At 40.0% G+C, this 27,262-nt stretch overlaps 4 protein-coding genes across 9 annotated transcripts in view; 2 read left to right on the top strand and 2 right to left on the bottom strand.

The window, feature by feature from the left end:
* LOC131692429 (peroxidasin) overlaps window positions 1–5,144 on the top strand; it is a 466,662-nt gene extending 461,518 nt beyond the window's left edge. For both annotated transcript variants that reach the window (XM_058979473.1, XM_058979472.1), the window contains one exon: window positions 1,443–5,144. In XM_058979473.1, coding sequence (XP_058835456.1) covers window positions 1,443–4,101 — 2,659 coding nt within the window. In that variant the 3' untranslated portion in view covers window positions 4,102–5,144. The remainder of the gene's footprint in view (window positions 1–1,442) is intronic.
* Window positions 5,105–15,124, bottom strand: LOC131692441 (acyl-coenzyme A thioesterase 13-like). Of its 2 annotated transcripts, none has more exons than XM_058979493.1 (2): window positions 14,985–15,124; window positions 5,105–5,558 (listed from the first exon to the last, which is right to left on the bottom strand). In XM_058979493.1, exons 1-2 carry the CDS (start codon window positions 15,069–15,071, stop codon window positions 5,196–5,198), a joined length of 450 nt encoding a protein of 149 aa, XP_058835476.1. In that variant the 5' UTR covers window positions 15,072–15,124; the 3' UTR covers window positions 5,105–5,195. The 2 variants fall into 2 exon arrangements, with proteins under 2 accessions (XP_058835476.1, XP_058835475.1); XM_058979492.1 differs by lacking the exon at window positions 14,985–15,124 and adding an exon at window positions 12,023–12,611.
* Window positions 14,809–18,420, top strand: LOC131692432 (uncharacterized). 4 transcript variants are annotated; one of them, XM_058979479.1, is made up of 3 exons: window positions 14,809–14,946; window positions 16,187–17,198; window positions 17,349–18,420. In XM_058979479.1, exons 2-3 carry the CDS (start codon window positions 16,202–16,204, stop codon window positions 18,395–18,397), a joined length of 2,046 nt encoding a protein of 681 aa, XP_058835462.1. In that variant the 5' UTR covers window positions 14,809–14,946; window positions 16,187–16,201; the 3' UTR covers window positions 18,398–18,420. The 4 variants fall into 4 exon arrangements, with proteins under 4 accessions (XP_058835462.1, XP_058835460.1, XP_058835461.1 ...); XM_058979477.1 differs by having other exon boundaries at window positions 14,809–14,951; XM_058979478.1 differs by lacking the exon at window positions 14,809–14,946 and adding an exon at window positions 15,055–15,185.
* On the bottom strand, window positions 18,390–27,165 carry LOC131688032 (von Willebrand factor-like). Its single transcript, XM_058972160.1, has 4 exons — window positions 27,016–27,165; window positions 26,747–26,963; window positions 18,879–19,018; window positions 18,390–18,809 (listed from the first exon to the last, which is right to left on the bottom strand). The coding sequence occupies exons 1-4, from the start codon at window positions 27,080–27,082 to the stop codon at window positions 18,589–18,591; spliced, it is 645 nt and encodes a 214-aa protein (XP_058828143.1). The 5' UTR covers window positions 27,083–27,165; the 3' UTR covers window positions 18,390–18,588.
* Between the last annotated feature and the right edge of the window lie 97 nt (window positions 27,166–27,262).

The raw sequence follows: 27,262 nt of genomic DNA, 5'->3' as shown, positions 1-27,262 counted from the left end.
CAAAAAATATGCAAACACATAAATTACTAAATTTACCGACTTTTATTCACCTCCTCTTCACTGCGTTTCTTATGGACGGTTTTTTTCCGACCAGCCGGGACTACAACGGCCGCGTTCTTCTGTGGTAGTTTCGTTCAATGCTCTGGCAGCGGTCCTTGACTTTTAGCTAGGGAGGTGAGCTTGGCTCCTTTGTTGGAACCTCCCTAGCGACGATAGCGAACTATCACCGGATCGACTTGCTCGTCGCAAGCGATCCCGGAAGTCACCGCAGTGCACTTCCCAGGGGGAACCTTTGTCCACCATGCTTCGTTCTCCTTGGCTATAGAGGAGAGCTAGGCTCGTTCGACTTATCCTCTATAGCGAGAACGGTCGGTGTTTGGTTCCTTGGTTTTTAGCCGGGAACGCGAGAATGCTCCATTACGGTTAGCTGTCCCACTTCGGCGAACCAACACCACTTTTATGTGTACCTGAACCAGAGGCCGGCACTCTTCGATGGATTGAACTGACCATCACACGCGCCCACTTCACTTCACTGGCAATAATGGCGGCAAACTGTTCCGAAAAAACAGCACTGTTTACGGACGTCTGTAATACGCTGTAGTTCATCACTTTCTCATCAAATCTCGATGGCCACCTTCCTCACTCGACCAAAACAAACCCGACACCACGAAACCGCACCGCCGCATAACTGTCATCTCCCTTGTAGCATAAACAGCAACCAATATAACAGCAAGAGGAAAGCGGTGACCTACCTAAGCTTTATGTTATTAATATACAAACAAAAAAAATTACTACACCTATCTGAACGCACAAAACCGTTCACAAACGCGAAACTATACAAAAATTTACAAACTAAATGTGAACGGTATCAAACAGCGGTCAGCATAACTTTCGTAAACAAATACACTCTACGAGGTGTATAGCCAAAAATAGGTATATTTCCACCCAGTGCTAAATTGTTACCCTGACGGGTTATAAAATCCATCATCTAAGTGCGACCGTTTCATACGAGATTTTTTGAAATTTAGAAAGACACTAAGCTCCAGTCAGTGGATTGGACATTCACACTTAGAAAAAATGAAAATTACATTTAATGTAAACAACAATGCGACGTATTTTGCTGTCTAATAATGGAATTTTACATGTTTTGACATGTGAAATAAAATATTGTCTCTTTTGAACTCGGGTGAATTGAGATAGAGAATTGTGAACAATGCGCATTTTTACGTGTTCTTGAATGTAAATTGACTTGAATTGTGACGCTCCTATTATGTGCATTTTGCGAGATGTAAATATTTTCAAGTGTGTTTTTAATATCAAATATCTTCGGCAATGGATTGCGTTTCACTTTACTGTTGACCATAGTGAAGTTTTTTTTATTTAATTTGTTTTCCAATATCATTGACCAAACCTAACGGTATCGCCTTGCTTTCTTCCCACAGGAAAAAGCAGCAACTCCTTCCTGGCGACCAGTTCGTTCGGATTGCCATCGCCGAAGCATCCCGTGAGGTTGATCTTGCCATCAACCAAACCATCGTAAAACTCTTCTCCGGCAACGCCACCAAGGCACAACATCATGGCGACCTATTCCGCATCGTTCGATTCCCAACCGGACCTGCCCGTGAACTGGCTCGAGCAGCGGAAGTCTACGAGCGTACCTTGGTGAACATCCGAAAGCACGTGGAATCCGGACAAAGTTTGACCACCAACACAACTGACTTCAACTACAACGATCTTCTTTCGCCGGACTACCTGGATCTTTTGGCTCAACTCTCCGGGTGCATGGCCCATCGAGTAACGCCCAACTGCACGGATCTGTGCTTCCACGCAAAGTTCCGAACGTTGGATGGATCGTGTAATAACTACAAGAATCCTACGTGGGGATCTTCTTTGACCGGTTTCCGTCGACTGCTGCCACCGATCTACGAAAATGGTTTCAACATGCCGGTCGGTTGGAACAAAACGAAACAGTATCACGGTTTTTCCAAACCCAGTGCACGGCTCGTGTCAACTAGTCTGATATCAACAAACGAGATTACAGCGGACGATAAGATCACGCACATGGTTATGCAATGGGGACAGTTTTTGGATCACGATTTAGATCACGCGATTCCTTCGGTTAGTTCGGAAAGCTGGGACGGAGTGGACTGTAAGAAGACTTGCGAGTACGCAGCCCCATGCTATCCGATTGAGATTCCGGAAAGTGATCCAAGGGTGCACAACCGTCGCTGTATCGATTTTGTGCGATCGAGTGCCGTTTGTGGTTCGGGAATGACTTCGATATTCTTCGGAACGGTACAACCCAGGGAACAGATCAATCAACTGACGGCGTTCATTGATGGTTCCCAGGTTTATGGATATTCGGAGAGTTTTGCGAGGGATTTAAGAAATTTGACGACCGATGATGGATTACTGAGAGAAGGACCACATTTTCCGAACCAAAAGTCTCTGCTGCCGTTTGCGGCACCTACCGACGGAATGGATTGCCGGAGGAATCTGGATGAGAGCAAGGTGAATTGCTTTACTGCCGGTGACATTCGCGTTAACGAACAGGTAGGATTGCTATCTATGCATGTCATTTGGTTTAGAGAGCATAACCGAATCGCTAGAGAGTTGAAAAAAATTAACCCACATTGGGATGGTGATAAGATTTATTTCGAAACCAGAAAGATTGTTGGAGCGGTTATGCAACATATAACTTATTCCCATTGGCTTCCGGAGATTGTTGGCAATCGAGGCATGGTTTTGCTCGGAGAATACAGTGGGTACGACTCGGGAATAAATCCATCTATTTCTAATGAGTTTGCGACAGCAGCTCTGCGATTTGGACACTCACTAATCAATCCGATTCTCCATCGTCTGAACGAGTCGTTTGAACCGGTAACGCAAGGTCACCTTCCGCTACATAAGGCGTTCTTCGTTCCTTGGCGAATCGTATACGAAGGAGGAGTTGATCCGCTATTACGGGGTTTGTTTTCTGTTCCGGCGAAGCTCAAGAAACCAAATCAAAACTTGAATACTGATCTGACAGAGAAACTGTTTGAGACAGCTCATGCCGTGGCATTGGATTTGGCGGCTATAAATATTCAGCGATCAAGGGATCATGCACTACCAGGATACAACAACTATCGAAAGTTCTGCAACATGAAAGTAGCTAGTTCGTTCGACGATCTTAAGCAAGAGATTGCAAATGATTCAATTCGTAATAAATTGCGGGAGCTCTATGGGCATCCGGATAACATCGATCTGTGGGTTGGTGGCATTCTAGAAGATCAATTACCCGGAGCAAAGGTTGGGCCTCTGTTTATGTGTTTGTTGGTGGAACAATTTAAGAATCTACGGGATGGCGATCGTTTCTGGTACGAGAATGATCAATTTAAACCCGAACAGTTGGCTCAGATCAAAAAGGCAACGCTAGGACGAATGTTGTGCGATAACGGAGACAACATCACGCGTGTAACCGACAACGTGTTCGTGCTACCGAGCAAGCAAGGCGGTTACAAATTCTGCGATCAGATTTCTCAGATGGACTTTGAACATTGGATCGATTGCAGTGATTGCTCAAGGCACCACAAGCGATACACTCCACTTTCAAGGCAGCGAAGATCTGCCCGTGCTAAGAGAGATATTAAGCCACAGCTCACAAAGAATTCGGAACCGGAGAACCACCTGGATGAGGATTCTTTTATTGACGATGATATGAACGAGGAACGAATCGAGGGTCTCGAATCTTTAATAGAGAGCTTCCAGAAATCGATGAAGCAGATGCGAAGGAAGATTCGACGGCTGGAACAGCAGTGTTCGGCAGCCGCAGCTGCTGCAGTGGGAACTAATGAAGGAGGCGTGAGTTCAACGAAAGGAAAGCCTCATGGACATTGTGTGGATAACAAGGGCATCAAACGACTGAACAATGAAATCTGGATGCGAGATGATTGCACAAAGTGCGAATGTGAGCATCACCAAATAAGTTGTGAGACCGAAAAGTGTGCGGAATTGATCTGCGAAAATGGACTGGTACTGATGAAGGAGGATGGGAAGTGCTGTTCCACGTGTGCAGTAGACGACAGCGAACCGGTGGTAACCGCGAAGGAAATGCAGTAAGCGGAGATTTTCAGGTACTGATAGTGATGCCGAGTTGGAAGTTTAGGGTTTAGATTTCGAGTTAGAAGTTGATAACGTTTTTTAGATATTCTGCTAGATGTTCAGTTCTCCTGTCTTTGCAGTATCTTGGATATGTGACTAAAATTGTGTCTTTCAATGATACATTGCAGCGGAGTTATAGCTTTACTTTAATTTCAGAGATTTCAGACTATAACTGCTGTTCTATACATATCCTCATATCATCGGAATTCACGAAATTAAGTTTTCATGTTGCAATAGCAGAGGTTCAGTTGAGAAATATAGTAACACACTTTCACGTTAATATAGCTACTTTCACTCAATCCTTAAGATTTAGTACTAGCTAAGAACAGCATGCAGTTTCCATTGACAACATTGCAGATAAAAATATCAAATTCAATAAACAACCGCCGAAATAAACACTTATTTCTGGAACAATTAAATAGATTTAGCCTTACACATTTTAGCAGTGAGTTGTGGTATTAAAATAATCAAAATGAGAATAGGAGCATTTACCGTCATTGGAACTTCCGCCAAAATCAGTATGATTTTAATTATGTTTTAGCAATTCCATGAACGTTAATTAAATATACAACAGAAAAGAAAAACTTCTAATCAATGAACCATCAGAAACAATTACTATTATACATATAAGCAGTTTTGTACTATCATGAAACCTTCTCAACCTTACAAACGACTCGCACTGATTCTGGGGCAAACTTTCGTCTACAAAGTATTCTCAAACCATAATGCAGAATCAAAACAAGGTCTTAGAGAAAAATCAAAATAGATTAAATCTGACCAAATGATGTGCGATTCGAGCAAGAACACCCAATCTAGCATTTAAGTCGTGATATCAAAGATATGACAAGGAATTGTCATCAAGTAATAACAGTAGTAAGTTACACAAGTTTTACCAAATCCGGTACGTCAGATTGGACATCAAACTTAAACCGCATAAAACAAAATATAAAAAAAGATTCGATTCAATAAAAACAAACAATTTTACTCTCTTTTCGAAATAACTATGAACCTATTTATTTCACTATCCCTGGAAAGAAAACCCTTACGATCAGTTACTCTTTCGTCTTACCGCCCCCGGTTCCAATGTACTTGGTATGCTGCCCCCGGGCTATGATCGAGTTATCCTTCTTATGTCGTAGCTCGCACTCCAGAAAGGCCAAGTTTTTCCCAGCCCGAATGGTGTTGGCATCGATAATCACATCGTCTCCTTCCTTTGCGGCCTTCAGGTAGGTCACATGAATGTCAACCGACACCCCCGGTAAACAGTTATCCTTGGTCATCAGTGCGTAGGTCGTCACAACATCCACCAGGGTGGCAGTATAGCCCCCGTGCAGCCCACCTGCACGATTCAGGTGTTCCTCGGCCACTTTGAACTCGGCCACGCATTTGCCGTCTCCTCCGCTGATCATTTGGATCTGAAATTAGACAGTAGGGTGAAATAGAAACCTTAAGGTCATTCGTATCTTTTTTTTTTTGGGTTAGAAATATCTCTTTGGCAAAAGCTCTATCCTTTTGTGCGGGGTCGAACCCCAGCTGCGTACAAGGCAATAGATTTACCAAATACGTCAATTGTTTGCTGACACTCGGGAAATACAGTGACACAATCTCATATTCGTAGTCTCAACTCTAGTGTGTATGTTTAATATTGTTTCATAAATGTTTGCGCTATATAATATAGGTAATGTTTTGTAAACGTGGTAGTAAAATCATCATCTGTCACTTTCTTATTATTTATATTCTAAAGTTTCCGTACACTACATATAAAAAATCATAACTTGGTGTGAAAATGGCACAATTTGATATTCGTATACTTTTGAAAAGTCAATTAATTTGTAATTTAAGACCTGTTGTTTCTTTTATTTTGTTTTACTTAGATTTTATGACTACAGAAAAGTGTTCATTGTCACAGTTTCCTCAACACTAGTTTAAAAAATTCCCTCAAATTACCGTAATGGTTAAAAAAAGTAAACTAACTGCCATTATGGGACGGAAACTAGGGTAATTTGGGGAGAGATGCCGCACATTTTTAAAAATCGATCCTGCATCAAAGTAAACCATTCAAAAATTGATAAAATATTTTAATTAATTGCGACAAATTTCTAAAATACTGTGAAATAGCTTTTGTCATGAAAAAAAGGTTCATCAAATTTCCATGGACATTTTACAAAAAAAGGTCATTGCGGGAGAGATGCCGCACCGTGGTCATAAACTGAAAAATGGTGAACAAAAGTCTTTTTTAGCTCTCTTTGATGTTTTTGTGATTAGGTGTCTTCAGCTGAGTTTCATGAAGTTTGATTACACCTATAAATCGGCTAGCACCTTCACTTTGCTTAAGGGGGTACCACCATTTCTAGAAACATTTTTTTTATTCAACATTTTAAAAATATTTTTCTTTCGCAAACTTGTGTAACAGTTAAGTTGGAGTAACTTAAATAAGGGTACTATTTATTTATATGTTTGAGCGAGCAATAATATCTATGTGTTGGTAGGGGTTCCTTAAAAGCAGTTTTTGGTTGTTTCTCTCAACAATGAATTTATATAACTTAGCTTTGTTCTTCAAAGATTCATTTTGAAAAAGCTGGTGCGTTGAAATTTTCATTTTTATCCCAAAATTGACATAACTACAAATCAATGCGTTCACGAAAATTAGTGTCTGAAGCTTTAAAGAATAAACCGAAGCAACTAATACTTAAATACATATCGCTCGCTTAAATATATAAATAAATAGACTCATTATCCTATATGTAACTGTGTTAGGTCCGCTAATCTGTAGATATACACCTATACCTGACACAAATGATCGTTTAATGACATTCCGAGGTGAAAATAATATATTTTAGCTACGTATTCTCTGCCATCGAGTGCGGCATCTCACCCGCAATTTTGATGCGGCATCTATTCCAATTGTAGGGGAGAGACGCCGCACGACGACGTTTTCCTCTGAAATTATGGATGACCGTGCTCATGATCAGGATGCCTTCTAAAAGGTCCAAGCTATCCAACCGATACATGATTTACCCAAAAAAATCGAACAATTTAAAAAAAACGAAATTTTAATGCGGCGCTGAATTTTTTTTGGCACTCCGTGATGCAACTGGGTGCACATAATCATTAATACAATTTTCGTGAGTTTATAATAAGGATTATTTTACATTTCCAGTGTTGTAATTCTTCGAAAGACAAACTCACAATATCAAATTATCGTATAAAAGTGACCTTATATACGAGATATAGAAAGTGCGGCTTCTCACCCGACGCGGCATCTCTCCCGAAATTACCCTAATTATTACACACTAAAATGAAGCTAAATCACTTCCTAAAATCTTTGAAATAGTTCAAAGGTTGCGTCCAACTATTTAATATGTCGTTTAAAACTTTGATGTGGCGAACCGCAGAGCAGATATTGCGATTGAACTGTAAAAAATTGACGATGAGGGATAAACGATTTTTTAATAGAAAAATTTGGGAAAATCGAGTAATTAATGTCATCTACATGGTAAATAAATTGAATCATAGCATTTATGTATAAGTCTGCTCTCGTACGGCTCGTAACATACGGAGAACGGACAATTACAATGCCTGTGTTCTGAACAAGAAGCTGTCCATCAATGAGAAGAACAAAGAATTGCTTTTTTATACAATAAACAACTTTATTGGAATATTGGAAAGATGTTAAACTTTGTCTACGAGTCCAAATTCAACATCTTTGACTCAAATGGCTGTTGTTTCAAGTGGAGAAAATCGAACTCAGACCTGGACGTAATAGTCTTATAACAGCAGCTAAGCGCAGGGACAGTGGAGTTATTGTATGGGGTATTATATGTCCACTAGAAGTGCAAGAAATTTGATCTTCATTGATGGAATGCTGGATCAGAATGTGTATTTTTATATGAATATCTTAAAATAAATTTTAAAGCAAAGCTTCCGTAAAATGGAACTTTTACTAAGAAATAGTGAATATTGGAAATTCGATCAGGAGAAGAACCTAAACCATAAGGCGTGCAAAAAACGTTTAGAGTAAATTTATAATTGTTTGAATGTTATGGATTCTCTCGTTTATTAACTGATTAGAAAAATAAATGGGAGTATTTGGATAAAAAGTGCGAAGCTATCCGGATTACAATCAGAATGATCTTAGAAACTACTATTTAGAAGATGGGATAAATTTTAAGTTGAATACACACAAAAACTAGTGGTCAGCATTCCAATATGATTGAAAACTGTAATTACAAACAATAGGTACCATATTAAATATTTATTATAGAAATTTCAATTGATTTTTGAAAAAATATGTGTACTGTACGAATATGAGATGTATATTTGACTATCTTTAGAATTATGATTATTTTTGAAAAAATGAGCATTTGTAGTACAAAGATAATTATTGTATCTTCCCTATGCTGTCTAGTAAACTATTTCTACATAAATAAAATGTCTCGTAAACTAAATTTTTGCTTGTAAAATGCATATAAGCATTCCGCATAGCGGTGTACGAAAATGAGATTGTGCCACTGTATTTCGCTGAAAATCAGCAAACAAATAAGACTTTTCCGAGATATCAGTATAACCATTTACTGATTAGTCGACTGTGCGGGAAATTGCCGAGCTTAATTGTGTGTGTGCCCGTCCCCGGTTAGCTTGACTGAATTAAAATGACCTAAACGTAGTTGAAACAATTTCTAGGGTTGTGTACAGGACACGACCATGGCTACATTAAAAATGCAGCTTTTTTCAAGAGCGTGCAATACAATTCGCGTATAACTTTTAATCTATCAAAAACGATCGATTCATCTCATGACTGGAGATATATAGTCTTAAGTAAAACATGCAACGTCACGTTCCAACACACTCTCCTGCTCCCACATGTTACAATTTGCTATACATCCTCTCGCTTGAAACGTTATTTATTGAAGGTACTTTCTGTAACAAAATTCTAGAGCTAAGTATAACACCATGCTTCTTTTTTCATAAAACGTTTATTTGACACGGCACACAGTGGTCGAAAATTCTGAAAAGCTGGCCAAAAGTTGAAAAATGAGGTTCTTTCTTTACAGCTAGACCCTCTTTTCTTTCACTGCAAACACTGCATTGCCGACGACCAACGCGGTTTTATGCCTAAACGATCGACAACGTCCAACTTGCTTTCGTTCACAACATATGTACTCGACGGATTCGCTGACAGATTGCAGACCGATGCTATTTACATGGATTTATCTGCGGCCTTCGACAAAATCAATCATGATATCGCAATAGCGAAGCTGGACAAACTCGGTATTCATGGACAACTACTGCGCTGGTTTCATTCCTACCTCGATCAGCATTAAGGATGTCTATCTGCACCATTCTTCGCTACATCCGGCATCCCACAAGGAAGCCATCTCGGTCCAGTGATATTCCTCCTCTACTTTAATGACGTCAACATCAAATTACAAGGACCCCGCCCTTCTTTTGCCGACGACATGAAAATGTTTCGGCAAATACGGGATCAAACCGATGCCGAGCTTCTTCAGAGTGAATTGGAGAGCTTTAGTACGTAGTGTGATCTAAACAGAATGGTTTTAAACCCGAGTAAATGCTCAATCGTTACCTTCACGCGGAAACGCCATCCGATTCAGTTTAACTACCATCTCTTCGACTCGAGTATTCCTCTCCAGTGGTGCAAATTTTCATTTTCAAATGCCAACTTTCAGTTCAATCAAACCCAACCATGATTCAAATTCAAAGCCTCCCTCAATCATTCACTTTCAAGTTGGCGGGATTTTCATAACTAAATCGTACGTCTTCATTTCCAATTGATGCTTTTTCATTCACCAACCAAAGCTGTCATCTGCTCTGTAGAGGCCAGTTTAGGTTAAATGTCGTCATGTTTTGCGTTTTCAAGCTTACATGAACAGTAAGAACTATGTTCAGAGTAGTTTTTCTTGAAAAACCTAGTCAATACCTCAGTAAAGAGATATTCACAGGGTCAATGAAATTGAAAATGAATGGAAAATGATTGAGCAGGTCGGCTGTTTGAATGAATAATGGAAACGAACAACTGCGAATTGAACATAGTAGGGCATGATTTGAGAATTTTTCCTCCTTCAAGTTCAAAACAAACTGTTGAAAATTTGCAGCTCTGTTCCTCTCACGTCAAGGATCTCGGAGTCATCCTGGATTCGGCACTAATGTTCAAACCACATACATCATCCATTGTGGATAAGGCATCAAGACGGCTTGGGTTCATCTTCCGAATAGCGAAAAACTTTAAGGACGTATACTGTTTAAAATTCTATTGCGCGCTGGTTCGCTCAGCACTGGAATGTTGTTCTGCTGTTTGGAACCTCTACTACCAGAACGGCGTTGACAGAATCGAGGCCGTCCACCGCCGGTTCATATGCTTTGCACTCCGACATCTTCCTCGGCAAAACAGATTCCGTTGTCAGTGAATACAGTTCGATACTCTAAGCATCCGGCGGGACTGCTCTCGAGACCTGTTCGTCTCGGAATTATTGTCTGCCATGGTGGATTGCCCTACAATCCTCGGACGCCTCGATCTTCAGGCTCGCGTTCGAGCTCTGCGCAATAAAGCGCGACTCAGACGATACATCAGGGGCCCTATTCTCACAGTCACGTCACCTAGTGACTAGAAGAAAATTTCCTTCTAGTCACAAAGTGACGTGACTGTGAGAATAGGGCCCCAGCTTCCGTCAACGTCAACGGAACGTCACCGTTCCGTCAAGATAAGTTAAATACTTTTCTCTTGCGCCCGTTCACACGTGCCGTACGTCAAAACGTTCCGTGCCGTTGATGTTGTGTGTGAATGCCTCCATTTAACTGCATGTAACTTATCCTGACGGAACGGTGACGTTCCGTTGATGTTGACGGAAGCTGATGTATCGTCTGAATCGTCCTTAACTCTCTTCTGCGAGTTCCGTTCAGGAGAACCAACAATGGGCGCCAGAGCGCTGTTACCGGACTCCAGCGTGTGTTTAACAGTGTGGCGACGGCTTTTGACTTCAACCTGACAAGGAATTTGATAAAAACTAAAATAATGTGTATTCTGAAATGTAATTAGTTTAAGTAACCACCATTGGGGCCAAGGGTGACGGTACAACAAATAATCATTTACATTCCCAAAAAATGCTTTTTTTCAAAAATTCAGTATTCGCCAATGAATTAGCCTATAATAGTTAAGAAAAATGGACTCTCGCGTTGAAAGTGTTCGATTGTCGGCACATTGCTTTTGGCACCTTAACAAAATTTATTAAAAATGGAAAAATATGAATGATAATCATTAAGATTCAAAGGGAAAAGGAAATTTATTCATTTGAACAACCATCAAAGTCATTATGAACAGCATTCTTCATCAGAACCACAATATGTGTATGCAGCGTTGCCAACATTTAAAAAATAAAAAACTGGAACCTCTCTTGAAAAAACTGGAAAAAACTGGATGCTCGAAAAAAAACCTACTTTACCTGTAGCCCCTCGACTGGCTCAGTGGGTGGTTGGAGGGGGATTATGCTCACTACTACAAATACACATCCAGGGTTTCACCTATACTCACCCCGGTACTCATTCACTTCAGGAACAATCCAAAAGTGGACCATCGAAAACTGTTATAAACAAGGTGAACAACTGCAAGGTGGAGAAATCATTTAAACTGCTCAAAAGCGAGGCCTTGAAATTTCCTTCGTTTGAAACAAACGAAGACGATGACTGACGACTCCTTTCGAGTCCGGAAGTCGAAACAAAATCGTGGTATGACTGTATGGATAATGTCTACCTTGTGCAAAGCTACGGAACTACACTAGTTGAACACATGCTTATAATTTATTTTCTCCCACCCTCACAATAATCTTAATCTATGTGACGTCACTTAGTAAGGTCTACTTGCGCTTTTATCATATTGGTTGGTGCAGGTCTGTCGATAGTATTCCCGACGATGATAGCAACTGCTGTTAATGAAGATGGCTGCTGCTGTAGATGAGGCTTCCGTGTTCGGTTCTTTGTGACGGTCGAATCGCAGCCGGCTTGGATTTCGTGGCTGTATCTGTGCCCCAAAATGGCGAAGAACCTCGTGTAGCATCAGGGCTTGCTGGCCGAAAACGAAGTGGGACCGCCCTAGATCAGGACACGGTTGCAATCTAATGGCGACGAACCTCTGTATCTCACTCGCCGTGACACGGGATTGTCCTTCGTTTTCAGCGTGACTCGTGCAGCGCTTATCACTGCCCTTCCTGCTGAATAGATTGCCTTCGGACGAAAACCGAGGCCAGAAACAAAAAGGCCCGCTGGGAACCTTTTTGATCGTTTTAATCTGTCTTGTTCGTGCTTTTCCGTGATTATCTTTCTTGTTTGTAACACGTACTATTAACACCTTTTATCGATTTGACACTTTTAACTTTTCCTTTTATACATTTTTTTACAAATCCTCTAACTATATTCTAGAGAAAAACCGCGCGCATTTCTAACTTCTTCGAGTGTTGAAGGATGAAAGAAAGATCTTGGCGGTCACTGAGCCTAATTCTGCTCGGATGATACCGAAAAACCTCAATTTTTGCGATATCATCCAAACTGACATTTTAATTGTTAAAATCTTGGCAGCCCTTCCGATGGCTGCAACAGCGATGGATGGTATGTTGCGCGACTTTATGCTCTAACCGTTGTGAAGATATACCTTGGGTGAGCGCCGGCAACCCTTCTGCGTGAGAGATGACAACCTGGACTTGGAAGGCCATCACTCATACAGTTTGATGTTGTAAGCAGAGTAGGATTTAGGGATTGGGAACGGGAAAGAGAAAGTCTAGCGGCACTTATCAATTTGGCAAAGCCAAATAACAACTGTCGTAACCTGTGGTTACATACCCTTGTAATGTTTAAGTCAACGATTCAATGAACGTAATTTTAAGTAAACACGTATGTTCCATACCTTTTACAGAAAATTTGAGTCAGTTTTTATATATTGCTGTCCAAATTTTTAAAAAATATTAAAACACTCGAATTTGATTGTGATTGTAATAGTTAGTCGAATTTTACTGTTTTGAAGGTTTCAATCTACACATCCACAAAATTCTAAATTTAAGACAATTTGCTAAGCTTGAGGATGCGCTTAAACCTTTCTTTAGATACCACTATGCAACTAGCTGAGAATTCAACAAATGTTCTTCAAAATATTTGAAACAATGTACTGCTACCTTTATGTTTGAGTTTTTAATTGAAAAATGTACATTGCCGAACCGTTTTACTCACAAGTGGTATAAAAAGAGTTCAGATTACGGTGGATTAAAATCTTATTCTGGGGGGCACTCGGCATCATTCCATGGCTTGGTTGAAAATTCTATGAATCAAGTTACAATTTGTGAGAAAAAAAACTCAACAAATGAATATTAAAAAAACTGGATAAAACTGCCACAAATTTTAAAAAACTGGAAGATTTTTCCGATTGTTTGACTGGATGTTATAAAAAAACTGGAAAAATCCAGTTGAAACTGGAAGGTTGGCATCACTGAATAGAACCATTAATCGAGTGATGATGAAATGGATCTTCTTCTTCTTTTAGTTCGTTATTTTGCTTTCGTTTATTTCCGCTACGAGGCCAACCACCGACGCCAGAGAGGTGACTCCCACTATCCGGACTAGATATCAACCCACCAACTCATGGACCGGGAACTAACGGCTTCCGAAGGAAGGCTTGACCTAAGATTTTTTTCACCTCAGAAAAGTATCAACGACCTCGCCTGGGATTGAACGCAAACCACTCAACCACCGGCGCCGTCGGTGAAATGGATGAAAGTAGAAAAACTCTAGAAAGAGAACTGCGGAGACTCCATTTTGGATCGATTGGATTCGCGTTTCGCTGTCAAAAAACGAATCCAATCGAACATTGCCTATCCTTATAACATTGGACGTGTTGCCATACAATGCCGGGGCATACGTTGCCAAATATGCTGTTTTTCTCTCCGCAGTTCTCTTACTAAAGTTTTTCTGAATGAAAGGTATTCTTTCTTAGAAACAAAAAAGTACCTTTTTTGACAACTCGAATAACTTCCGAAAAAAATGCATTCATAAATTAAGTGATGTTTTGCAGCTCAACGCTAAATTTAAAATGTATTTCTATTTAAATAAAAATAAATTCCATTGTTCATAAGTGATCTGCCCCTACGTTGACGATAATCAGCGATGCCACATGTTTTTGTGAAATGTTTGCAGAATTATTACAATGTCTGTAGAAGAATTATTACAATGTCTGTAAGTCTGTAGATGGTTGTGTAAATCCTATTTACACTAGGTTATTACTTTTAAAGTAGATTAAAATTAGTAAATTATTCTAGTGCAATTTTGTTAAACACTGTTACTCTTTTAAAAGTCTGTAGATTTAAGATTACGTCTGTAGGAGACCATCAAAAGTCTGTAAAATACAAGCATGTCTATAAATCTTGCATCGTTGATGGTAATGAATATCGATTCGGAAATTACGACCGTGTCAGAAGTTGTAATAAATTTATTCAAAATGTTTGCAAAAAATTCAACTAAATTGCTCTCAAGGCACACATCACTATGAAAAAGCTACAAAATCGATATGCTACTGTTTCGTATGGAAATGAAATATTTCATGCTAAAGACGCATCACTCCGGCATTGACACAACCCTGCTGCTAAAGGGCAAAATGTCAAAATAATTTCCATTTTCATGGATGAGCATCATTTCGAGGCGATTGTTTTTTATCTAACTTTCTGTTACCAACGTGAATAATATTCTGTAACTTTTTGAGTAAGAAAAACTCAATAACCACTGGAAGCGAAAATGCTGTAGACTGAGGTGAGGTAAGTAATATCGTACCATGTTGAATGGCTTACCTGCGACAGGCACCGATCATAGCCGTTTGTTTTTGTCATGTAGCTTGAAACGGCACGTAAGAATTCCAATCCCTTTTTCGCGCTCATCGTTGGCAGCAGCTATTAACTATGAATTAAATCCGACCACGAGGAAAAATGTGAATGACCTGCACAGTGCTGTTACGCAAACAACCGAGACAACCGACTGTACTGCAAATGTAGGTACGTTAGGAACGGCACACGAGAAATTATCCAGCTTTGTTTTGATTCTCGTAATTCGCCAGAAAATTACCGAGCCGAAGCGAAAAGGGGAAAACACGGACACATTTCATTCGCGCGTATGAAACATTTCAGAGATGAACTCTGCAATTGCGCGCGTTATTTAAGGGGTTGTATACGCATGCGAGAAATTTTTATTTCATCTTCCTAACCAAGATAGTGAAAGTTGATTAGAGATGCTTTTCATTGAAAGGTTGCGCATATTATGAAGAGCTAATAAAAAATTTTCAATGACGACACTATCAACGGAGATATGGACTTCGTTCAGACACGTTGCTTTTTCATGCGAATCACTCAACAGAATATGAGCGTTGAAAAGTAAAGTAAAAGTAAAGCGTTAGTTTACAGCCGTCGTCAGTAAACTAAAAAAGGATTTTGCGAAAACGATTGGATTATTTACTTTAAGTTCCTCTTCCTTTTGCATTTTTGGGATCTCTAAGATAAGAAATATATGTCCAAGAAAGGATTTACTCGAATTCAACTTGGTTCGTCTGCTAGAGCCCATTAAACTACCAACTATCAATTTTCATATGAAGCTGATAAAATCAGGTCTCCACTGTAATAGTAATGGATTATATTGAAATTCCTTTATTCAATCACTTCTCAATTATAAATAATCCCTGAAAATTTCACATCGATTGGATTAACGGTATTGTAAATATCTTGGTCAACGGAAGGTTTTTTTTTCGAAAAAGTCGATAACGAGATAATTACGTTTAATGTTAAAAGTAGGCACACATGTATTTCAGATGTAGCGTGTTCTTAATAGCTGTAGTTTGAGTTCTAGTCCTCAAATCGCCATAAAAATTCTAGAAAACATTGTGGAAATGTACTCCAATTAAATGCCTTATTTTCTAGTTTTTGTGCACAGTATATATAACCCCTTTAAACATCGATTGCACTGCTACTTTAATATTAGTTTAAAGCTATTCTTTCATCAATAGTTTACAGACAACAAGATGGAATTGACGGAATTCGCCAGCCTTCAACTTCCGGAGCAAATTAATCTACCATTCTCGATTTCCTGTTCCGGCGAATATCACGTCGTATCTGCAAAGGGTAACGTAGAAATTCTACGTCTCAAGTACAAACACATCAACGAAGACGCCACGCTGAACTACTGCATAGATCGCATCGAGAGCTCCAAGTTGAAACCAACCGGACGGTTAGCAACGAAGGAAACTATACTGTACAACAGTAGCACTCGTGAAGAGCGAACTAAACTCCAGCTCGACCAAACTATCATTCCGAATGTTGCCACTTTGTACACAAACAACATAATGGCAGTTGCTTCCCCTCCAGGAATTCTGCAGGATTATGCCAGCTGCCTAATGTCTCATTTGACCAACCTGGGACAGCTAATGTTACATCGGTATGACAAGGATTCGAACGAATGGATTAGCTATGTTGACATATCTGCAGTTTGGATGGCGCACATTTACGATAACCGCATTATTTTGACATTTGATCGCCTGCAGACTTTGGTGCAGGAGGCTCTCATGACTGCTTTTAGTTGGCGAAATGAGGTATATCATACGGTGGCATACCTTGCGGTAGGAACAAAGTCTGGAAAAGTTGCTATTTTCAGTCTGTACTCAGATAACGCACAAGTGCGGCACGTTGCATCCGTGCCCGATGCGATTAGGACTCTCAAGTGGATTACAATCGCGGAGGATCGCAACCTGCTGTTGGCTGGATTATTGAATGGGAAAATTGCAGCTTTCAGCTTTCGAACGTTGCCCGATGCCACGGTAGTCGACTTCGTACAGCTGGCAGATGTTTGGGCGGATGAAGATAGTTTAACCGTGTGCCACATTCAGTACGAAATTGACCTAGCCAATGAGCGCATTCTGATACTTGCCGTCAAAGGGACACATTTGCTGGTCTTCACTTCTAACCTTCACGGCGAGATTATGGCGGTAGCGATTCAGAATATGAACAATTTTATGATAACAGGTAAGCTTGCTGAAATGAAATTGAGGTTGGTTGTTGGTGGTTATTTGCTTCGTTGAAAAAAAGGATCGATTTGACCTAAGCATTTTATATAGTTTAAAACTTGGGTTCGAGTGGTTATCTGTTTTATTCATTCTTTTTTACATCCTACAGGTGTCCAACAACTCTCCAGCTACTGCTACGTAGTATGCACCCTCGCCGGATCTATATTCTGCGTTGAAATCAAAGTTATCAAAGGAGATCAACTGGTGATTGAGCTGAACCCAATTAAGAACGATCTCAACATTAGCAAATTCTCTATTTATGGGGTAACCACGACCAAAAACCGCTCCTGTTGGCTGTTCCTTTGCTACCCTTCAAAGAGTTTTGATCGATTAAGTCTGCGCACACCGACCGTCGTAGTCTTCTGCACGTTTAGCGGCCGTGATTCACTGAACATTTTACTAGAGAACCCTTCCCTCAGAATGACCGAATACTATGATTGCGCCGAAGTTATTCGATTCAGTGGCAATCGAAACATTGAAACGTTGAGTCAGTTGGAAGCGCTAGCCAGCACACGACCGAGCGTAGACGATGCCTATGCCTATCATCTAAAGATGCAACTTATTCAGCTTGGCGCCAGGTTGAGCTATTTCAAAAAACGCTGCCAATCGATAGCTGAAGTATTATTTCAACAGTCGCAGTTCGTTGCGATGGTCATTGAGATCCTTCACGCTGCCAAAGTGATCTACTATTTCATGTTCGTTCGCCAGTCCTACCCGCAGTTGAGTTATCCTCAACTGCTGACTATCCGATGCCTACGTAATTTTATCAAAGAATTCGTGGATGATAGCTTTCCGGGAGACTTCGAGCATGTCCACTTATCACTTAAATCGGTTATGGAGGAAGTGCTTGCGCACGCCAGCGACGTGTTGTCCTCTTCTCCTCAGCAGCCATACTACGAGGAGTGTTCTTTCTGCGGGGAAGCCATCGCTGACACGAAGCAAACCTGTTCGGAGAATCATCAAACGTTTCGCTGTTCATTGACCAAGCAGCAAATTCCGGTTCGGTCTGTCGAAACAATGTGCGCTATGTGCGATCGCAGCTCGCTGGATGTGGAACTGCTAGGGGATATTTTCTACAGCGACGGTGGGCATTTATCAATTTACTACCGGTACTGTTGTGTGTGTGATTTGCCATTCGAAAAGCGGGTCGTACTTTGAAATACACTTATTTTATTTTCTTAAAATAATTTATTCCAGTAACTCTTCGAACGTTCGTATGATATTTGGCAGAGTACTTTCATTCTCAAAACCAAATGGATATCTATCACAGGGAATGAGTTTGTCCGATTCGAGACTCGATGAAATGATCGTCATTGTAGGTGTATAAATATCCAATCTGTTAGCAGCAACTAGTGGTAGCTGGGGAAGGGTGGTCTGTTGCATGCTCTTGGGCATAAAGCCGGTTCGATGCACGTTCCCTGGATGTTACGAACGAATCCAGGTTGACAGATACATCCACTCTGGCAAGACGAGGCACACGGTTGTGGTCCACGCTGCCAGGAGTCACAGGTTAATGGACAGGCAGATCCACAGTTGGAAAACACTTCGTTTGGACCGCGACAATCTGAGGCTATGTAAAAGAGAAAATAAAATGATTAGGTTGACATTACGCAGCGGAGTTAATTCAAAACCAGCTTACCACATTGAGGCACAGCGTACGCCATGGTACATAAGGCGGCAAAAATTGCAACAAGAGCAAGTTTCATTTTCAAGAACGTTGAAGCTTCTGATCGATGACTGGCACCACGGCACTGTTGCGCTATATAGTTAACGGTTGAATTTTATCTTATGCATTCGTAAAAACGTGTGCTCATGTTATTTTAATAAACAAAGAGCTGTTCGTAAAAGGTTTGCCGGCATTCACCACAAATTTAATTTCCGGATGGCGATTAAAGCATTAGATTTGGCGAAAGACTTCCTGCTTATTATTTTAGTGTCGGTTGGAACTTAAGGCAATTAGCTATAAATTCAATTTATAGCTGCAATACAAGCTCGCAAGGTGCCAACAAACAATGAGTTTATGGACGATATACAGGAGTGTTTTCATCATAAATTTAAAAAAATATTACCTGTTATATTGAAAATAAATCTATCTAATGAAAGCATTGCAGGTAGGTATACCTTAAAGTGACAGGAGGACTAGAGCGTGGGATGCTCTATCATCTGCTGGAGTTGGAGGTATCCCTGCCGAATTCTTCAGATTTCTTTTATATTAAGGCTCAAGTTACTTTCTTTGAGCATGTGTAAGAATTGAACTCGTGGTAGTATGCGTAGGAAGAACTGTGTACAGTCCTACCACCGGTTTATCCGGTTACCGGTTATCAAACTCTAAATGAAGAATATCAGTCGACTTATTAGATTATCACCGCCATTTTTCACCATTCAGCTACGTCCAAAATTTTTCCTGCAGCTGTTTTGCATAATTTGAATCGTGATGATCTAATAAATCGACTGATATTCTTTTAGAGTTTTGAAAAGGTTTCAATGGATAAACCGGTGGCAAACTGAAAACATCTTTTCTAACACATACTATCAAGCGTTCAATTGTTGTCATCCAAAGATCTTTTTTTTTCTTCGAAACCAGGTGGAACAGTTATAGTTAAGTCAGTCCTGGTACGGGCCAGGTGGATAGTTTGAGTAACGGCTGGGCTGGTCCATGCGGACGACATGCACTCCATTAGAAAAGAATATGGATGGGTGGGGGAGGGTTTGAAAGGTTATTCGATCGTAGTGTCAAGTCATCTAGTATAGGTCAATCTGTGAATCATCCGTATGGTAACGTGTTTGTCGTTCATAAAATACGTAACGCGAAAATTGCCCAAAATTGACTCCCCTCCCCCCATGTGACAAATTGTCACAAATTTCTCTATCCCCCCTCCCCCATTATGTAACAAATCCTTCGAAAAAAAAATTTTGTTCAGTGAAAAAATCTAGCTTACTACCCCTCCCCCATATCTCACAACTTGTCGAACCCCATCCCCCCTAAACGCGTTACGTAATTTATGAATGGTCCCATATTTGCGTGTGTTTTTGAAGTAATACGCGGCCCGTGAATTTAGTTAATTTTCGGTGTGTGGTTCAGGTGCTAGAATAGAGTCCCCCCATATCACTGGAGTTCCCGGTCATGTCGCAATGTCATGTTGTGTTGTCGTGTTTTTTATTAGTCGAACTGTCTAGGCTGCTAGGACCGAGTGTAGGAACTGCCGGATGTGACCTATTTATGATCGCGCGAGCAGTGGGTTAATGCTTAAGATCGCGTTTGTAAACTTAAAAGTGTCAAAACATTCATTTAACCACCGGGGTGTATTAATGTTGGCGAGATCGCGGGCGTAACTATGTGTGGAGGATTGCAATTACATGTTCGCGTTTGTGACCAGGCTTGTGTTATCGTGAAGGCTAGAAGCGATTGTACGTTCGGAATGAGAGAAATTGTGAGTGTATATGAGAAAATATCCAATTGATTGTGTTAGTGAGTGTTAGTATGAAACTAATTTAAGATATAGCAATAAAAGAGAAAATAACATGCCGAACAAAGAGAAAAGAGATCAAGTAGAAGCGTATCAATCCGATATTGTTTTTGATATATATGAGTAGTGGAAAGCAGAACTAGACAAGCAATACAATAAAAACAGACGAATTAAGTTGAAGAAAAAAACGCAAGTAACATGCAATCAGACTACTTAAACTTGTCTAAATACCAGCAAATGATACTTACTTAACATTTCGTCAAGCATATGTAGACTACATAGAATGGTTTTACAAAATTTACTTATATACTATACATTATTTCTACGGTTTAGCTCAGATTTAGTTTGTTTTCTAGACGTGCAAAGGTCAATTATTACACAATTTGCATTATAATAACGCATCATTCTATTGATGGTAATGATGCGGATTGTACACGTTGAGAAATGTCGTTGATAAATTTGTATATTAATGAGCATGCAACGTGCTTTATACGATGGAGGAGGAAATGTCGTCCAGTTTAGTTTACGAAGTGCGTGCAAAATAAATTGTTTTTGGACTGATTCGATACGTTCTTCGTACAGGACAGTGTATGGGTTCCATACAATGCTGCAATATTCCAAAATTGGCCTGACATATGTATTGTATTATGATTTTATTGTGTAAGGGTCTTCAAAATTGTAGGCGAAACGTTTAAAAAAGCCCAGCATACTATTTGCTTTATTAATTATTGTATTATAATGTTCAACAAATGTGAGCTTGGAGTCTAAGATTACGCCTAAATCTCGTACAATTTTGCATTTTTCTACAAGTTGGTTGCCTAAGTGTATGTCTATTGGAACATTTGAAATTTTTCTGCTGAAGGTTATTGAGTTGCATTTCTTTACATTAAGTTGGAGTAGATTTTTTCTACACCACGTGTGGAATAGATTGATTTCGTTTTGGAATATTTCAGTGTCTTTGACATTAACGACAATTGCATAATGTTAGAATTTTTCATACTATGTTGACCGGGAATGGATAATTCACGTGCGTCGGTAAATTAATCAACCTATCCAACCCGATCTTCCCTAATGAGTCAAATCGAATGCTCGAATTGAGCACCGGTAAAAAGTGACCAACCAATCCTAGGAAAGGTTACCCACAAATCTATCATATACACCAGTTCTGCATCCATTCCCTGACTCAGCTGTTACAAATACTCAGACGAACACATACACAGATAGACATACGACTAGTACATAACAATTATACACAAGTACTAAAAACTACAATTATTACAACACAACACCACTAATAGATTTCTACTTACATCTATTTAATTAGCTAGTGCACGATGACGAAGTTGCCCGATAAATCGACATACAATAACCCCCACTGCGAGCCGTGTCCATCGACACTTCCATGAAGAAACTGTGGAACGGCCCACAGCAAAAGCCAATCCACATCGACCCGTTAGCCGACCACGCCAGTGTGCACAGGCTGTTGACTGACTGTTAGTTTGGGCTGATGCATAGTCAGGCTTGTTATTTGATTACACAAAGTGCCATAAAGAGCGAAATACACTGATGAAAAATAGAGCAGCATAAAAACACTGCGATGTGCAGAACGACCGGGCAAAGAGAAACTTGAAAATGAACAAGAGAAAGATCTGTGCGCCAAGAGCTGCACAATTTCGTTCAAAGAGTCACCTTGAAGAGCCACTTTTTTGTGCCTCCCCTCACTGGCAAGCAGGTAGGAAGGCGAATCAAACTACAATTCAGATAAAGTTTGATCGGAAGAATGTTTTTAAAATGTTTTTTGGTTGCCTTCTCTGCTTCTGTGCGCGTGGGACCAAGACCACACTAAAGAGCCTCTTTATTTCTACTCTTTGAGATGCGCAGCCTAGGAGTAGAATGCACTATGGGAGCAACACACATCGGAGTGAAGAGCTTTATTGCGAAAGAGAAGAGCGGTGGTTCGCATGAAAAGTGCAAAGAGCGTTTTTTATTCTTCTCTTTATTTGCTCTGAGGTGCATTACATCCCTGTGCATAGTAGGAAAAAACACAAAACATAAAAAAGGCCCATAAGCCCTCTCGGTGTCCTCGATGCACTAGTATCGAGGCGTAATGCAATAACCATCTTAAAGCAGTTGTCTGTCAGAGGTTTTTTTAAACTGATGCACAAATATGCTTGATGATGTGTGCAATACCGTCAAACCCGTCAGTCTAGCGGAGGGAATTGTTCTCACCCAAAGTTCTTTGAACCTCAACCCATTCATGGCCATGTTGTTTGTGGACAACAACGTTTTTAAACAGCTATAACTTTTGATTGAGGCGAGATTTGCTCACAAAAACAAGTAAGGGGCATTAATGTGATTATTGCCTTTAATTTGAGTATTAACAGTTACAAGGATCACCTTTAGAACTGAAGTTATTGCAATTATTTTGATTGGATTCTGATGGTGTTGTGCTGCCAGGGACAGTTGCCAAATTTGTGGTTGCTACTCACGCAACAATAACAACGTAAAAAACTGCGTCGAGTACCTCAAAATCAACAACCGTTACCATCAGTAAGGAAGTTGTGTGTAAGCCTTACCGGCACCGTTGGCGAATTGATCAAATATACTTTGATTGCAGCTGGTCCACATGCGCTTTTACCCGACCAGGAGAAAATAACTGGCCAATAATCCGAGCATACTACTTTCTGGTATCATACCAAAACCTGGTATTAATTGATTATCAATACCTCAATGAAGTATTGAACAGGTATTGAAGAAACATTTTTCAATACCTGCTTAATACCTCAATGAGGTATAATACTTTATTTTGATATTATTGATGTATTCCAGTAATTTTTACAAATACCAAATCAATACATTAGTGAATACCTCCATACAGTGAATTTTGTTATTGGAAGGTTGAAAAGGTTTTGTTATTATTTAGGTATTATAATAACTCGTTTCATTATCAACTAGTTATTCCTAGTACATGTCTCAGTTATTATTTCAGCTATTTTACCTCTTATGCAAGGCTCCTCAATACCTTATTGTGGTGTTCAAGTATTGGGTGCAGTATACCCGAAGTTAGTATTCTGAAGTTATTTTCTTCTGCTCGGGTACCGCCCCATAAATTCACACACCCTTGCTACGTGGGCAGGCTGGCCAACGTAAGAAGTTACAGCTTGTTGGAAGCCTTGACGAAGCTGGATGTGAGACTGTGCAATGAAGGTTCCACTACCACATTCCGTGAAGATGATCGGAAATCCATCATCGACATGACATTCTGTAGTCCTTCGCAAACGAATAACATGAATTGGCGAGTTAGTGAGTAGTACACACATAGCGACCACCAAGCGATCCACTACACCATTGATCGACGGAATTGCATTGTGGTAGTGGAAAATAAAGGACTTCCACTATTCCGAGTGCCGATGAGCTGTCGGAAACAGTAGTGAGGGCATGTGATGGAACAATACAGAGGAAAATGGAGCCGAGGAACTACCGGTGTCCGGCGTACTGGTGGAATAAAAGACTAAACATCCTCCGGGCTGCCTTAAAGCCTGAAGACGCGTTCAGAGAGCAAGATCTGAGGTAGTCAGAGAAGAGTATAAGGTAAAATTCCGGGCGGCCAGGGCCGCTTTTAAACGCGAGATAGTTCTAAGCAAGTCCACCTGGAGCTGTGTAGAGAAGTAGACGCTAACCCCTGGGGTAATGCTTACCGTGTCGTTATGGCCAGGATCATGAGTCAAATGACGCCACTCTAAATGTGCGCTAATAAAATGAATATTTTCGTGGAAGGTCTTTTCGCGAAGCACGACTCAACCGCATGGCCGCCTACACCGTACGTCGATGAAGACGGTGGCATTGCTGGTGACAATCAAATCTCCAACGACGAGCTCCTTATAGTGGCAAAAGGGATGAGAGCGAGAAAAGCTCCCGGACCAGACGGTATCCCCAACGTGGCACTGAAGACCGCGATCCTGGCGTTTCCTGATATGTTCAGTATAGTCCTACAGAAATGGCTGGATGATGGCTACTTCCCGAATAGATGGAAGATCCCGAAGCTGGTGTTGCTGCCAAAACCAAGGGTAACCATCAGGAGATCCAGCATCGTATCGGCCTATATGCCTGCTGGATATTCTTGGTAAACTTCTAGAAAAGGTCATCCTCAATAGGCTAACGACCTACGCTGAAAGTGAGAACGGACTATCGCAGAGGCGTGGAGAAAGTATCGAAGCAAAAGAGAAGGGGTAATCGCTACTGCGCCATGGTAACGATCGACGTGAAGAACGCGTTCAACGGTGCCAGTTGGGTGGCGATCGTCGCACAGAGGCTCAAAACAGCGTTTTGAGATACTTAATTCATTGGAGTCAAAACTGTCCATATTGGCGATTTCAAATAATCTACAATGATTGTGTGTAAAAAGCGCCATCTTTTGGCAATATTATTATTTTTAAGTCGATCATAGTAGGCTACCCAAAGTTTAACTTTTGAGCCAAAAGAGATAGGGCTTGACTGTCTTCGACAAAGTTGTAGAGTATTTTTATAAATTTTGCAGAAGTCATGTCGTCGCTGTTGTGCTATCTTATGACAAGCGCCATTTAACACATTTCGAGAAAAACGATTTTTAAAGTTTGAGATTGAATATTTTGAAACTTATGAATGGTATAAACAATCCAAAGAAGACAATTGATGCTTCTATCTATTCTGCATTAATCTCTCAAATATTACGAAGATCGGTTGCCTATTTTGCGAGTTTTTACTATGAATGTAAACAAAAGTCGCACTCACACGTGTCATAATCGTGCATGGAAAATTTTCCATAGAAAAAAAATAACCATTTTTTACTTTTATTCATATATTTGCGTTCATATGGTCTATAAACAATCGGTGAAATGCATTTTTAAGGAAATGAGTCAGGGAATGTAGAAAAAAAATGTTATTTTTGATTACAGTGTTGCCAAATATGCTTTATTTGCAGTTTAAAACTAAAACTGTGTTTTTCTCACAACTCGTGTAATTTTTCTTTGAAAATGTTTATGCCATCGTGTTCCTCAGACATTTTCACACATAAAAACATCTAAAACTTCAATATAACTTGAGCAAATCCCTAGATACAGTGATTTGAAGCTCACAATTTCTCATCATGTTTCTCGCTATATCTAAGTAACCATGTAGAATTTCAAAATTCTGAAAACGCCACTTTGTAGAGATTTTTCAAACAAGTTATGTGGCATATCTAACTCAGTTTACCCCAAAATGGCGTTTGTCATAAGCTGCGCGTATGGCTCACTGAACGAGTAGGCGCTTGTATTCAAATACGCTTTCGCTTGATTTTCTGAGTGGCGCGCACTCTGTGTACTAGTGCGTCTGCCGGAAGGTTAACACTGATATACAATAATTTTCTAACAGGTGATGTACAATTTCATCTCGGTCCGGTTTATTGTTTGAATTTTAGTTTCAGGATATGGAAAAAGATACACATTTTCCATATAATTGCTGCAAATCAGTTTTACATGTGGCAGCAGGAGGAAAACAAAACTTGAAGTGCGTGAAATGATTTGCATAGAACTTTATAAGTGGAATTGGAACTGATGATGTGTAATGAAATGTAGAAGGTTCTGCGTAGATATTGCTTGTGGCATTAAAACTTAACATTCTTCTATTAAATTCTTCTCATAGACTGGTTAGATCGACTGGCCTGTTTATGAGAGTTCCATCTCTATAACTTAAAATACAGGTGTTTTGACAGTTCGCAGTTTTAAGTAGCAGTTTGATCAATCGCTCTTGTCGTTCTTTGAAAGTCCGTAGCCCAGGTTTGTGGGAAATAAGCGAGTGGTAAGTGCGCAAAAGAAAAAATAATCGCTTTATCCACAATAAATGTGAGTAAGTAACCATTTTGTAGTAGCAGTATCTTGAAGCGATTGATAACTTATTTATTTTATTGAATTTGAAATCAACTATTTTGGAATTTAAAAACAAAACTTTGCTTATTTTTGTTTCATATTGTGAAACATTTAGAACTTATGCCACTTTCGTCACCTAGCTTCAGCTGCTACACTATTTGCTTTCACATGGTGGTCGGAGATTGTTTCTGTAAAGTTGACACTCGGATGGATGGACACATTCACCGTTTGCCTTGCGAATCAAACCTTCTTGGCAGAAGCATCCAATTTCACACCGCAATCCGCACGGTTGTTCCCCCATGAATAAAGATTCACAAGTTTGCGGACAAGAAGGACCACAGTTGGAAAATATTTCGTTTGGACCACATATTTCTGAAAATATAAAGTTTAAAAACCGCTTAAGTTTTTTTTTACATTTACCTACCATTGGGTGCAGCTTGAATCAACATACAACAAATAGTTGCGAAGACTAGGAGTACTCCGTTATTCATATTGGAATATGTGTACAAGCTTCTGTTCTTACTAATCGGATGTCCAGGAGTGAATAAATTCGACTTCTCGCATTTGGCTTTATATATTACAAGATTCATCTTGTCTGACTAACAGATAACAGCATCATCCCTATACTTGCTCTTACAGTTTCAGTGCATTAAAACCGTAGAGGGAGTAAA

The sequence above is a fragment of the Topomyia yanbarensis genome, chromosome 3 (genome assembly GCF_030247195.1).
Source record: "Topomyia yanbarensis strain Yona2022 chromosome 3, ASM3024719v1, whole genome shotgun sequence".
In the NCBI taxonomy this organism is placed as follows: domain Eukaryota; kingdom Metazoa; phylum Arthropoda; class Insecta; order Diptera; family Culicidae; genus Topomyia; species Topomyia yanbarensis.
Note: the sequence above shows the minus strand (reverse complement) of the source record. Positions and strands in the feature narration are given on the sequence as shown.

Coding starts and splice junctions, on each gene's coding strand:
- LOC131692441 (XM_058979492.1), bottom strand. CDS start 12,214: ATGCTACACGAGGTTCTTCGCCATTTTGGGGCACAGATACAGCCACGA. Junction 5,559..12,022: donor CCAACCAATATGATAAAAGC/GCAAGTAGACCT, acceptor GTCTAATTTCAG/ATCCAAATGATCAGCGGAGG.
- LOC131692432 (XM_058979479.1), top strand. CDS start 16,202: ATGGAATTGACGGAATTCGCCAGCCTTCAACTTCCGGAGCAAATTAAT. Junction 17,199..17,348: donor GAACAATTTTATGATAACAG/GTAAGCTTGCTG, acceptor TACATCCTACAG/GTGTCCAACAACTCTCCAGC.
- LOC131688032 (XM_058972160.1), bottom strand. CDS start 27,082: ATGAATAACGGAGTACTCCTAGTCTTCGCAACTATTTGTTGTATGTTG. Junction 19,019..26,746: donor CCACCATGTGAAAGCAAATA/GTGTAGCAGCTG, acceptor CATAAGATAAAA/TTCAACCGTTAACTATATAG. Junction 18,810..18,878: donor GTACGCTGTGCCTCAATGTG/GTAAGCTGGTTT, acceptor TCTTTTACATAG/CCTCAGATTGTCGCGGTCCA.